General features: G+C 39.0%; 1 protein-coding gene across 11 annotated transcripts in view; it reads left to right on the top strand.

Moving 5' to 3' along the window:
• Positions 1 to 9,608, top strand: part of EML1 (EMAP like 1) — a 132,365-nt gene extending 122,757 nt beyond the window's left edge. For all 11 annotated transcript variants that reach the window (XM_032981694.2, XM_032981693.2, XM_032981692.2 and 8 more), the window contains 5 exons: positions 1,338 to 1,435; positions 1,564 to 1,651; positions 1,847 to 1,942; positions 7,624 to 7,754; positions 8,052 to 9,608. In XM_032981694.2, the coding sequence (XP_032837585.1) occupies positions 1,338 to 1,435; positions 1,564 to 1,651; positions 1,847 to 1,942; positions 7,624 to 7,754; positions 8,052 to 8,177 (539 nt within the window). In that variant the 3' untranslated portion in view covers positions 8,178 to 9,608. The remainder of the gene's footprint in view (positions 1 to 1,337; positions 1,436 to 1,563; positions 1,652 to 1,846; positions 1,943 to 7,623; positions 7,755 to 8,051) is intronic.
• The last annotated feature ends 4,913 nt before the right edge of the window (positions 9,609 to 14,521 follow it).

Here is a 14,521-nt window from a genome sequence, read left to right as displayed (position 1 = left end):
GAAAGAACATACATTTATTACAGACACTAACAACACGTAACAGAGTAGGACAGTGAGAAGCATTGCCACATCTTGAGAACACCTTCCCCCCACCCCTCCCTTCTTCCTGGGCTCAGCTCTGCTCCCGATATCTCTACCTCCTCCCCCAGTGGCGCAGGGGCAGGGAATGGGGGGTGCTGGCAGTGCTGCCACTTCCTTCATCTTCAGTGAGGGGAGTGTCCGAAACTTGTTCCTCCTGCTCCATCGTGGTCCCCCTCTCACAGCAGACAGTCCTCCACAAACTTTCTCCAACATGAGTCCCTCCCATGGGCCGCAGCGTTCCCCACACTGCTCCATCGTGGGTCACCAACTTCCTCCAACTGGATTCCCTCCCACAGCTGCAGCCCTTCCCGAGCTGCTCTGGCGTGGGACTCCCCCGCATGCTGCAATCCTCCCAGCGCTGAATTACAGCAGCGGGGCTGCCTTTTCCCACGAGATCCCGGCCTTCTTCGGGCACAGCACCTTGATTATACCAAGCAGAAGCCACAGGCCATAAATCAATGTCTGCTCCACCGTAGATCTCCATGGGTGGCAGGGGGGGCCGCCCTGCCGTCTCCCCACAGGATACAGGGGGGTCTCTGCTCCGGCACACCTCCCCCCTCCTTTCTTCCTCCGTTCCTCCACTGACCTTGGTGTTCACGCAGCTGCAGCAACTCCTCCTCACAAGTCCGACTGCCCGTCACCACGTCCCTTCTTAAATACGTTATCACAGAGGCGCAGCTGATTGGCTCAGTTTCCAAACAGCAGTGGAGCTGACGGGGAGCTGGGGGAGCTTTGAGAAGCTTCTCACAGGGGGCTGCCCTGATAGCCCCCTCCCCTGCCACCAAAAAACTCCACCACTCACTCAACCCAGGACAATTTGTTTTAAAATAATTCTCCACTTGCCATATTGAAGTTGAAAATAAATATGCCATGAAACACTGGCAACACTGAATAGGTGGTGTCTTAAGCTCCAGTTTTCTTTTCCCTCCCTCCCTCACCCACATGTTCAGTATGGTTTCACTGGGAATTAAAAAAACCACATACAACTTAACTGCACAGGTTGTTGCAATCAGGTCAGCCCTAAATGGACTGTAGCTGCATCCAGAAGTGTCATGTATTTTTAACAGTAATATTTCCTGTATAGACTTGCTGTTTTGTAATCTTGAAACATGCATCGATATGCAACTGAAAAAACAGAATTTTATTTTTTAATTTTTCGGTATCAAGACCTTTAAGAACACTTTTTCTTGTCTGTGACATGCTAACTTTTAAAAATTAGCCTAAGCCCTTTCTTATAGGGATATTTGTGTTTATAGATGGAAACTTCTTGGCAATAGGTTCCCATGACAACTGTATTTATATATATGGCGTAAGTGAAAATGGAAGAAAGTACACTAGAGTTGGCAAATGTTCGGTAGGTAAACTTTTTTTTTTCTCCTGGTTCAATACTAACAACTTAAGTACATTTTTTAGCATTGTATTAATATCTACACATTGAGAGATACTGTTAGTGCAGTTAATACAATATTTTTCTCTCTATAGGGTCATTCCAGCTTCATTACTCATCTGGACTGGTCTGTTAATTCACAGTATCTTGTGTCTAATTCAGGAGACTATGAAATCTTATACTGTGAGTAAGAATTATATTTAGTCCTTTTGTGCAAAGTTCAGGCAGTCTAATACAGATTTAAATTTTAAATGAGACCATATAACTGCCAAGATAGATCATATGTTTTAATTCATCTGGTGCAATCAAAAATCTGTACAATTTGAGAGTTAAAAATGTTATTGTGTGGTTGTTTTTTTTTTTTTTTTTCTTTTATAGGGATCCCCTCTGCTTGTAAACAAGTTGTGAGTGTTGAAACAACTAGAGATATAGAATGGGCCACTTACACCTGTACTTTAGGATTCCACGTTTTTGGTAAGCATCTTTCCTCTTACAATCTCTTACCACGCTTGTTATTAACAAACACTTATATTGCCAACTTATTCTTATGAGCATGACTATTCATATTTCAGGGGAAAATACAGAACTTCTGTTATGCCATTTTTATTACAATCTGTCCTCTTATTTCAATCCAGAAAGACTCTGATTTAATACTCTTTCTAGCTTCAAGTATAAATATTAAATTACTACATAAGTGGGAGACAAGAAAGAAATCACACACTGCCCTTTCTGTCACACTGGAGCTGCTTCTCGTCATTTTTAATTTAAAGTACCAGTTCTGTGGAATTACCCTTCATTTAGGCAGCTACTGGGCCAAATGCCCTTACCAGAATCTGTTTCATTTGCACTAGTTCCTGTGCAAACACAGAATGGGTGACAGTCTCCATCATTAAGTACTTACAATGTATTTTGATGCAATAATTGCAATTATATGAAGTGAAATGAATGCAAGAAGAAAGAAGAAAAATGTAATGAAATCAGGACAGTTTGTTTCCATGGGACTTCTCTTCTGCCAGTTTTGAAGGAGCTGCTTTCCCCATTGTACTCTGAAGCTTTATACTTATTCCACAACGTGTGCAGAACTAGACAGATCATTACAAAAGTTGTGTATGAGAAGATTCAACTTCTTGAGTCCTTAAGATAAAATAGGAAGCCGTGGTAGAAGTTCAGAGAAGAGTCTGGTTTAGTATAAGCAGTAAGCAAGGAAGATTTTCACCCATATTTCAAGTACAATAGATGCAGTGATGTGTTTGAAGGCAGCCAGAAAGGACATGTTTTTAGAGACTAAAGATGGGATGGCAATAGCAATATGCTGGGAAGACACATTCAAGTTTTGTCTAATTTAACTGACAAGAAGTGCTTGGCTATCACTACAACATGAAGATCTAGTAAAAGGAGGAAATCCTACAATACTGGCTGCATGTTGACATAATGTGTTTCTCATATGAGGGATGAATACAGAATTTATATTATAGAACTTATAGAACTGTTAACGTATTCCTGGGGTTTGAGTATACCTGATGCACAGTTATAGAGCTACAAAGTCTTTGCATTTAGCATTGCAGGTCCAGATATTCTGAGATGATAAATACTTTAAGTGAGTATTCCTTACTTTCTAACTTGGATTCATGCAAAATATAGTGCTGTTAGAGTATGGGGCTGCTTTTGGTGCATAAAAAGTCATAAGAGAGGAGTGTCACACCTCAGAGTGTTTTTTTTCCCACTGGCAACAGATCAGCTTTTGGAGCCAGGCTATGGAACAAAATGATCTACTGGGCCAATGGGGAACTTGTGGAAACTGCACATAGATTTTTACACTTACAGTCCTCCATGCTGAACTGGTTTATTGTAAGCTAAAGTAACAAGGACAAGGAATAAATAAAAGTAGTTGCTAGTTTTAATAATTGTCACAATTACCATTTTAGTAATGTAATAGAGACTGTGAGGATGTTCATCAAATTAATGGAATTTTAAAGTAAAAGGATATAACTTACGTACAAAGGGTATGCAGTGCACAAGGAGAGAACATAATGATATCTATACTGAGGATTCATAGCTATACAGTTAGGTTCAAACTGAGAAGTTACAAAGATAATGCATAATAATTATAGACGCAAAAAAAGAATATTAATGGTGGCAAGGTTGTACTGTTGCCTATCCTTCAAGAAAAATCAAATGAATGGAATTTTTTTAATAGCTAGCAGAATCAGTCAAATCATAGGAATTGCTAAGGCTGTGAGACTTTAACTATTCCAGTGTCTTTTGGGAGAAGAATTGCGGTACAGTGGCTAACCAGCTAGTTCTTAAAATTCTTCTGATACAGGAAATAGACAAGCACCTAGTGGGGAGTTTCTTCCCGATTTGATTCTGGGGCATTGGAAAGAACTTGCTAAGAATGTGAATGCATCTTGTGTAGGAATGGCTGTGGGATTAGGGAGGTGTGATCCTTAGTATGAGAAAGAAAAAGAAGATAATGGACTGCAGGGAGGCAAACTGCAAAATTCCAAAGCTCTGTTAGGGAAAATCTGAAGTTGGAAAAAAGGCGAGATGTGGTAGTTCCTTAGATGGTATGAAGTGCACAAACTCTGCCAGCCCAGAGGAAAGATACGAGTGGCAGCATGGAATAAATTTGGTCAAACTGTTGTTGACCTCCCCTACAGGGAAGAGGAATGCAGAAAGTAAAAGCTGTTGGAGGACCAATGAAACAAACAAAGCCTAAACACAAATGCATACTTGTGACAAGTACAGAAATAACAGAAGGACCAACGACAATATTGGCCTGCTATGCAGAGAAAAGAGATGGCACTGCTAAAACTGAAGTGTTTAAAAAAAAAAAAAAAAAAAAGAGAGACACTTTGTTTTCTTTTAATATGACTTTATTAGAAGACTCACTACAATCTGATGGCTAACCCAGTTAGTGCCAGTAATGAAAGGACAAGACCTCTGCTTTCAATATGGAAGGAGTAGATTGGAAAGTAGTTAGAAGTCAGATATTTTCAAAGTATCTGAGTATGATGAGTCTTGTTGTATCTGTTAAAACAACTGGCTAGCATAACCTCAAAACCATTAGTAGTTGTTTCCAGGACCTCACAGAGGACAGGCAAAGAAATGGAAAAATGGAGAATGAATGCAGTATCTGCAGAATCATATATTCAACTTCAGAGCCCATACAGAGAGGATAAAGTGCAAAATTAGTGGCTAGAATAATAAATTGAAGAAGCTTATAAATTATAAATTGTAAACCAGTCTGGTAATGTTGTGACTCTGCTATTCAGTACTTTGGGGCCTCAGAGCAGCCAGTATGAACAGTCTTGAAATGCTTGCCAGGATTGCCCCACTGGACATAGAAGAAGAAATTACATCATCAAGGACATGAGAATTCTAGTGTTTTGATTTTTCAGTAGCTACTAGCTGACTGAAACTAGGGGTATTTTCTCACTCTAGTGGAATCATGGAAAAATGGCATGCGTGGCACTCGCAGATCAACATAACCAGTGCAGGGGGGAAGATGAACATTGATCTGTTGAACACAGGTCTTCAAGCATGGAAACAAATTAGTCAACCTGGAAATGTTTAGAGATGATTCAAATGAAAATCAACAGCATGTAAAGGCATGTGTTCAAAGGAGGATATTTTAGTGATACAAACACATGTAAAGGACATGTGAAGGACTAAAGACTTTAGAACACTTACTGATCTGGATGCTATTGCAATAGGCATGTGCTGCTAGACTCTCAACCAAGGCATCAGTTCATATCACATACCCAGTTTTGGAAAAATTAGTATTTGAGGTAAAGGACAGGAACAGAAGAAATCTAGGATGCTATACAAAGCCTGACAACACTGCAAGCAAAGCAGAGCTCAGACTGGTTGGGTTCAAAACTGACTAGAAGACTGTACACTGATTATTATGCTTGTTTGTATATATTTATTAATAGCATGGTTGGTAGGTGGCACGAAGCTGCAGGATTAGCAACTTGTCGTAAGAAATATAGAAATTGTATGAAAAAAAGAGGCAATTCAACAAATAGGAGGTTACACACTTGAACAGCAGAACCCAGTTGTACAAATACAGAATGGAGGAGAGCAGATCTGCACAGAAAGATCTGATTACTCTTGCATACAAACTGAATATGGGTCAACAGCATTATGCTGTTTCAGGAAAGGTAGATGCATTAGAACAGGACACCATGCAAAATGTGAAGTAATTTTCCATTTATCAGTATCTGCTTCAGTCACAGCTGGAATAGCTGCTTCTGGTGTTCACACACTGGAGCAACAGATAATGTGCTGACTAGCAAGAATCCATCTAAATATTGTTCTGGGAGAAGAGATGTAATGAATTAATTTTAGAGGAGGAGAAAAAAAAGCATGGCATCAATCTTCAAATGAGATAAGGGAAATGATCTCTTTCCATGTCTGCAGAAGATGAGAAAAAAAAAAATGACCAATTTTTCAGCAAAAGGGGATTCAGTTTACATATTTGGAAAAACTGACAGTGAGGCACTGGAATAAATTTTGAGAGAGCAGAAAGTCTCAAAGAAAAACCCTGATATGATCATTTCCACACTTCAAAATCTCGTTTCTTAAACCATTTTCTTTAGGAATTATTTCCAGCTTGTCATCACAGCCTCTTGAGAAGACTCCTCTCTTTTCAGCTAGCATTTGATGTTCATACAGCCTCCTTTTTGTCAAAGCAGTTGTTTAAAACAGTTTTTCTCTGTGTCTTCATTCTACATGTTCATAATTCCACGAGTAGCAATTACCATGTTTCTTCTTTGCCCCTTACTTTTCTTTACGCCTCTTTTTTACTGTCCCTGATCTAGCAAAGAGGTGTTTCCACACACATCGGGAGAGTCAGGGGCAGTCCACAAATCATCACTTTGTGTTTCCTTTTATTTACAACAATTTGTAATTCCTTATAAAGACAGGGAATCACTTCCTCTTAATGCTTTCGAATTGCTGAGCAATGATACAAAGACCATATTTGGGAAGAGTTACACGTGGATCGAAGGCTAGCTGTTTCCACAGTGCAGGGCTGACACCTACTTTGGTGGCGTCGCTGGCCCAGAGCAGGGAAGCCGGCGTGTGCCTACCCTGCCCGGGCATAGGCATCCATCCTTCCAGGAGAGGGGAGAGCAAGCAGGGTGGGTAGCAACTGTCTCATCCTGACTTGTAATATTGGAAGAGCAGTAATGCAGGAAGAGCATGCACTCGAGTGGTAGGACTTCAGGGGAACACTGCAGAGGATGTGTGACATAGGGACAGTCTTTTTTTTTTGCCAAATCATAATGGCAGAACACACATTATAACTGATTATGTCAGTGGTCTTTGAAAGTTAGATATAATTTATGTTAAATAGGTATTAGATAAATTATGAATTATTAAAATAATTTTTAAAACCCCACAGTACTGCATACAAAAAAAAATCAATAACTGGGTGGATTTTATTACAATTACAATTTATTACAGGCAAATATTCAAAGGCTTTAAAGATGTTGTGCATAGATCTGTCCTTGCATTGATGAGCCTACAGTTTAATTTTAGAGCATCACTTTGTGCAAGAACAGCAAGGAATGCATGAGGAAAGAGGAGAATTATTTGAAGTAAAAGCATTTAAAACATTTGTAGTAGGTTCAGTTTCTTTTCAAGGGATATATTAATTGCTAAATAATATTTTAAACTATATAATTTATTGTGTCATAGGTTTTAGACTATAGTAATATGAAGAAAGTATGTTGAATTATACATGGGTAGTTTTTTAGACTACAGTAGTATGAAGGAAGTATGTCAGCATAAGCAGAAGGGAGAATAAAAGCAGTAACAGTTATTTTTCTGCATAACCATATGAAAATTCATTTAGGCTCAGACACATGACCATAATGCAGCAGAATTCTTTTTTTCAGAGTACAAAGCACTTTGCTGACTAGAAGAAATAATTTGTTTCTGTGCTTGATTTCCTATTAGGATCTGGTCTTTTGCTGGTCCTGAAGTACTCATACTGACTCAGCTGCAGTTAATTTTATAGTTTTATTTTTTTCTTCTTTTTTTTTTTTTAAAAAACAAGTAATCCTTTACTAATATTCTAACAAAAATTTAAGCTGTCGCTTTTATTTCCATTATAGAAGCCTTTAATTAGTTCCTGTGTGTTTCAGGTGTATGGCCTGAAGGTTCAGATGGAACAGATATCAATGCTGTCTGTCGATCACATGGGAGAAAACTGCTATCAACAGGGGATGATTTTGGCAAAGTACATCTCTTCTCATATCCATGTTCACAGTTTAGGGTAAGGTATTTCCAAAAAATTTACTCTTGTAACTTGCACAAATACAGTAAATGTTGTTTTCCTATGTACAAAAAAACCCACAGCCACCAAACAAAAAAAGGAAGAATGGGAATATGTATATGTCTAAGGGATTTACTTAAGGTTGATTGAGACTACAATTAAATTTAAAATTTAATTTAATATTAAAATACTTTAAGAGAATTATGTCATGCCTTGGTTTCATTGTGGTATGAATGTTATGTTATAATGATATGTTTTTATGACAGTTTATATTCTCACTAATGTGGTGTTTTCTAGGCTCCAAGCCATGTGTACGGTGGACATAGTAGTCATGTAACTAATGTAGATTTTCTCTGTGAAGACACCCATCTCATCTCCACAGGCGGAAAAGATACAAGTATTATACAGTGGCGAGTCATTTAAAGGAAACATCAGTGTGAACATACACAGTTGTCGACCATGCACAGAACTTATGTATAAACTGTATATTTAAAACTTAAAAGTATGTTTGCAGTTTAGCCTGGTCACTGTGATTTTTGTTTAAAAACTTCTTACAAACCTCAGGAAAATTAAGCCCTGTGCTGGTTACCTTACTCAGTCTAGTGATTTTTTTTTTTTTTTCATTGTGTCACACCTTAAGAATGATTGTTTTCTCTTCTGTTGTACAATATACAGTGCAGTACAAGTTTAATATAAGAAATGTGGCTTGACAGTTTGCAATACAGTGCTATCAGCGGAATGTGACTATCTTAAATGTTTTCTATAAACACTGCTACAATGGTCACAAAAATGCCTTTCAAAGACTGTATACATGTGCTTATTTGTTTCACTATACATTTTGTACTGTGTATCTCCTTATTTAGAAAAACCCATGACAGTGTCAAGGTATTAAATTGTTTCTGATGGAGGATGATGAATAGATACACAAAGTATAAACCGAGATGCAAGATGCATAAATCAGTGTTCTAGAAGTGAAAATGTGAATGCTGGTAAATTTACATTCTCTTGGGAATAGCACACATTTGGTATCACCCGTAAGGAGTTGTGTTCCCTTTCAAGTGTATCAGCAGGTTATGCCCCATTTGACCTGAATATCTCAGCAGGGTTTACAGATGTCTATGTGGTTCAGGTATTCCATATGAGTTTAAATTAAATATCTTTTTACTTGCACATGAACAATTTCTTTTTGAAAGCAAAATAGAAAAGCTTGGCCACATCTCCATTATTGGTTGATATATTTAACTAATATGTATATTAATCGGCATGATGCTATATTGTACATGTATAAGATTTTAGCAGTTCATAACAAATGGTAAGGCAACCTAGCTTTACTTTTTTATGCTTATGGATATTGTATATTTGTATTTTAAGACCAAGTAGACCAAGTCTAAAGATATCTTTTTAAGTGTACCATAAACCTGCAGAGGGTGAAGGAAGTCTTGGAAGCCTACATGACATATTAATGTGTAACTTCTGGCCCCTGTGTTTTGTGCATGGATGGATATTTATAGTATGAAATAAGATTGTGTTTTGCAATGAAGTAATAGTGGAGGTGGTATAAAATGGTTAAGAAGGCCTTATCAATGTTGATTGTGACACAGATTGAAATGTATTGTTTACTTTGAGGAATGTATCTGGAGAATTTTAACAGAGGAATTCTAAACAGACTCAAAAAGGTAATATTAAAATTTTGCTTGTAATGGACAGTAAATGTTAATTCTCTGAACTCTAAAGCACTGGTTGTTTAGAGTGATTTAAATGAAATGAAATCAATACATTTTGAAACTTTTTTATTACATCTCCAACCTCCTACACTGAAAGTGCAGGACACCAATAAACACGTATTAAAGTGAATTTCCAATGCATTCTTCCTGTTTAGTAAAATATCTTTGTTTCAATGTGAAATACAGAAGAGACAGGCTTTTACTTAGCAACACACATTTGTGATTCTCAATTAGAGCTGCATTTGAAAATATTTGGGAATAAACCTTAGATTTTGGGGTACATAATTTCATGTGTGAGAATGACCCTGTGAATGTGATCCCTAGTGCACACCTCGGGAGTGACACTCCAGCTTCCCGGCAGGGAAGAAGGAGGCTCCACATGCTTTCACCTGCAGACTGCCTTGGTTCTGCCTCCTAGAACACATCACTTATTTCTGAAGGCCAGGCTTTCAGGGTCGCTTTAACCGGACATTATCTAGCACTGTCACTTGAGGAGGAGGTCTTGCCCCAGCTGCTCATTCCCATCCCGTGCAGAAGCACAAGAGTGACTGTGGCTGTAGGGAGAACCCAGCTGGGAGATGGATCCACGTTAAAATACGTTCAGGGGAAAGAGATGAACAAAAAAAGGCCAAGCAAACAACAGCTACTACAAAACAGGAAACCCTTTTCCTCAGTTTTCCCATCTGATTTAACTGTGCAGCTGTATGAGTGCTTGTACTGGTGTTGTACAGAGGAAGGAGCAATGTGGAGAAGAATATAAATGGACAGAGCACACTGGAACAACTTCTTTTGATGGTAATGTCAATCTCCCTCTGCTTGAAGTGTGTGAAACTAAGCCATAATAGCCCTACCCTTTCTAGAGTTAACTTAATCCTAAAAGGTCGTAATATGCAAGTGACAGGTTCTCATCTTGTGTGGATACTTAGTTGATGATGCCACGATATCTTCTGTTTTATTAATTTAGATTTTTTTTTTTTTTTTTTGCTTTTGCAGATGGGGTGTTTCAGGTTTTCTGCTTTCAGAATTGTAGGTGATTTGTCATTACCTGCAACAGAGAAAACAGGAGCTGCAAATTGGTTTGGCTCATTCCTTTTACATCCTTCTCCCATGGTGCTACTCTTGGGATGTAATAATATATTTGTGATCCCTTTCTTCATTTTAAACTATTATCCCTTTCAAGAAATAGATGAGGAATCCTGCAAGTTCATCCTTATAGTTACTGATCAAAGGGGATTTTCAACAATCCCATCCCATCTGTGCCTCTGTTGCTCCTCTATTTTAACTTTTGTTGTTCAATGTGTCTTTGTTTCTCTCTGAAAACCTGAGAAACGTATTAGCTGAATTGGCAAATGGTGGGTAACATCTTGAGCCAAACACCTGTTTGATGACTGTTAAAGTGATTCTTCTTTCTTTATCTAAGAAATTCTACACAATTTTGCCATTGTTATATATAATCTTCAGCTCTCCCCATTTCCACCCTTTTTCCTTGGTTCTTTCGTTTATTTGTTTTCTCAGGAGTGTCCTCTTTTTTGCTTTAAAAGAAAAAAAAAAGGAACAAAAAAAAAGAAAAAAGTTATTCCTGAATTTTGTGTATTTCATTCCCTCAGCAGCACCTGGGACTCCTACACCTGACTCATTCACCTGATACTTTGTGTGCAGCAGTTGTCTTCTCCTGACTGTCCATGTAGCATGAGGCTGGTTCTCCAGTCCATGGCTGGAGATACAGCCAGGCTTCTGCTTCTGCTCCTGCTCCTGCTCCTTCCCTCCCCAGTCTTGGCTGTAGCACTTGTTCAAAGAGGAGACTCATCTCTTCGTGTCTCTTGGGTTGTCTACCAGGTATTCAGCTACTCCCTTTCAGCTTTCTTTGGTTTCAATTCCTGTTTCTTGCTTTTCTTCCCTTGATTTCTAGCATTGCTCTTCTGTGACTTCAGCTTCCAGGACTGCATCCATCTTAGCCCTTACTGGCACATGTTGCTACCCTTAACTGCTTATAAAATCAGTGGCCCTGACTAACTCTCTGATCGTTCTGGAGCTAGGTTCCTGGTTTCCTACTGCATCTGTGTCCATGCTTCTTCTTGGACTTGCTCTTAGCAATATCAGTGACTGCAGGTGCTTTTAGCCACCTCCTCCCTGCCCTCCCGCCTTCCTGTTGTGAGTGTACTGAGGCGATCAATGCTGTCTGGTTATTTCTCGATTGTCCTCCGTTTTGCCGTTGGCAGCCCTGTCATGTATATTATGTACTTAGATTTTTAAATATTTTTAGGGTAGGGGTTTTTTTTCCTCTGCTGTTGTATGGCTTTTAGCAATGGGATTTTGTGATCCTACACTCACTACAACTCATATGACTCTCATATTTGTCCAAAATGGTGAGCATGTATATTTAGGTAACACTTCTGTGTCAGGATCTTCAAAGTGATTAGCTACTGAAGGAGGGAATAGATATTATTGAGGTCTTAAATTCTTCAGAAAACAATACATATACTTTCAAAAGACTTCTTCCCCCCCTCTTCTATGTCCTTATAAAACAAACATGGACTCAATCTGTTTTTTAGGATCATCACCCATTTTCAAGTAGAGGCTTTTCATGACTTCGTTTACCTCTCCCATCTGTTTTCATATATTTATTTTACTCCAGAAGGACACATATATGTATTATATCAAAACTACAGAACTTTTCAACTTAATTCAATATGTACTATTTGAATTACTACCTGAAAGATGATTATTGCTAGATACTTTTGGTAGTGCTCGTTTTTTATAGGTTGTTGAAACCTGACAGGTATTAACAATTTCCAGCAGATGAGCTGTACGAAAATTGATCACTCTATTAAAACAAAACAAAACAAACAAACAAAAAAACACCAAACAAACAAAAACCCCCAGAAAAACAGTGAAGAACGAAGATAAATGTAAGAGAAAGTAAATAGCTTTTCAGTGCTAGTGAATTAAAAAAAGACCACCATTTCAAAGCATTAAAAGAATCCTTGTGAAGCAAATAAATTTTGTTATAATGGATTTTTTACTCTTCTAGTTAATACGAGGTTAATTAATATAAGGTCATCTTTCCTATGTGAAATGTTTGGATGAAATTTATTCTTCAAAAAAAATAATATTAGAGGATATGATTTCCATTCAAAATTATTAATGTGACAAGAGATTTCAAGGGCAAACAGACCCTCTTTTGCAAGGGTTGGCATTTTTCATTTCTTCATGTTCTGCTCAGAGAAGCAGGCAGTCTTTTTGTTGTGTTTTCTTCTCCGTCCCTGGAACTAGGGCTGTTGATAGATCACTCGACTGCATCCTCAAAAATCTTACAGATGGCAGGGAAAATGTCACTTTAATTACTAGTGAAAGAAGCAGACTTATGAGAAGCCTAAACAGACATCTTTTTCTTCCATTACTGGCTGGGATTCATAGCTGTGCTGGAGCCGTCCGATCACTGCCATGCCGCTCTGACTGCGACAGGCTGCACGTCAGAAGAGATGCCCCAAGCCAGGGCACCTCCTAGCCCAAAAGATGGGAGGTGAGGAACCAACTCCTGAGGGGAAGGACAGAATCACACCCAGATCTGTCTGCTCCTGGATAGAGGCTGCTGGCTGCCGAATGAGTGAGTACATTAGCGGTTCACGCTCTTGCTGGGAGAGATTTATGTTTCTCCTAGTCATGTAGTTCTGGTGCAATTTAATTTTTCTTAATGGAACAACTTTGACCCCTGAATTCATTAAATAACTGTAGAAGACTAAGTGATAATTTACATGGAGGTATTGATGACAGTTCAGCCAAAGCTGCCATCTAGCAGGAAGTTTGGCAGACCTTATTTGTGTCAGTGGCAATACCAATGGGCTCATATCTGACAGCCACTTGGAGGACCTTTGTCAATCAGGATGTTTCACAGTGTTGTGGGTTCCCCTTGGTCTCCGGCCAGATGTGGAGGTGTAAGAAGGTGCCTCCCTTCGACAGAGCTGCTGTGCTGTTAGTGTCACCAGGCTCTGTAGGCACTTCTTTGGACCTTGCATTTTGTCCGTGTTATGAAAGCTTGAGGTCTTGGACTCCATGAAAAGTGGTTCCTTCCCAGCAGCTCTACAGTCCCAACTTAGCACAGGTTTGTTTTTATCATCTTTCGGCTATCTAAAAACTACATTAAATTAATTTAGAAACTCCCGTTCATTTGTAGTGGACATATGTGTACCTTAAAGGCTGCCTCTGGGTCTAATCTGAGGTGCTGGGGTTATAAACATGAGAATGGTGACCTGTTTTCTGGGTCTCCATCCAAGTGAATGGGTTTTTAGCATGAACTTCTAAGAGATGAACATTTTTAAAATCTGACCCGTGGAATTACCTACAATAAACGTTTAGCCAGAGGGAAGCAAATGCAGCTGCTCTGTGGATTCTGGCTATCGGCGCTACATAAGCTATGTTTGCTCCAGATTCTAGGTTGTAGGCTAAAGAAATCTCCTTCAGGCTGTTCAGTCATTATGGTTAGAAAGCAAAAATTAAAAAAGCTACATGAGTTCTGCAGCTACGTTCAATTATTTTGTCATTGCCTTGCATTGCCCTTGCACTGCAGAGATGTGCTGAAGAGGGAACTGTCTGCTCGAGGCAGATGGAAGAGAACGCCTCTCTACAAAATGAATTGTCTTGGCTGTTCATTCTGGATTCAGTTTCTCATTAAGATAAATGTCAGCATTTTACCTCCTTCCTTCCTGCCCAGCTTCTCCTTTTCAGCATCTTTCATTGACATCATAATTCCAAATACATGACATCAGTGTATAACTACAGGGGACGTTATTACACCAGAGGTTCAAGTATTTTGGCCTCCTTACAGCACCTAAAAAGAGCAGAAGCTGAGCTCTGAGAGCCTCTGTCTACAGCCTGAACAGTTGGAGAGAAAGCTGACAGGAGGCTCAGTTTAAGTGAAAAGCCTTCTGGCATTTCCCGTATGCACAGCTCCTGTTCAGCAGAAAATCTGGCCACACGCAGTTCAGCAGCCTGGAGAGTCCCGACTATCTCTGTCTACACAAGCACAGCATCGCCTCTGTGCTG

Source organism: Tyto alba, unplaced genomic scaffold, assembly GCF_018691265.1.
Source record: "Tyto alba isolate M040663 unplaced genomic scaffold, T.alba_DEE_v4.0 Super-Scaffold_29, whole genome shotgun sequence".
Classification (NCBI taxonomy): domain Eukaryota; kingdom Metazoa; phylum Chordata; class Aves; order Strigiformes; family Tytonidae; genus Tyto; species Tyto alba.
This window is presented reverse-complemented; position numbering and strand designations above follow the sequence as displayed.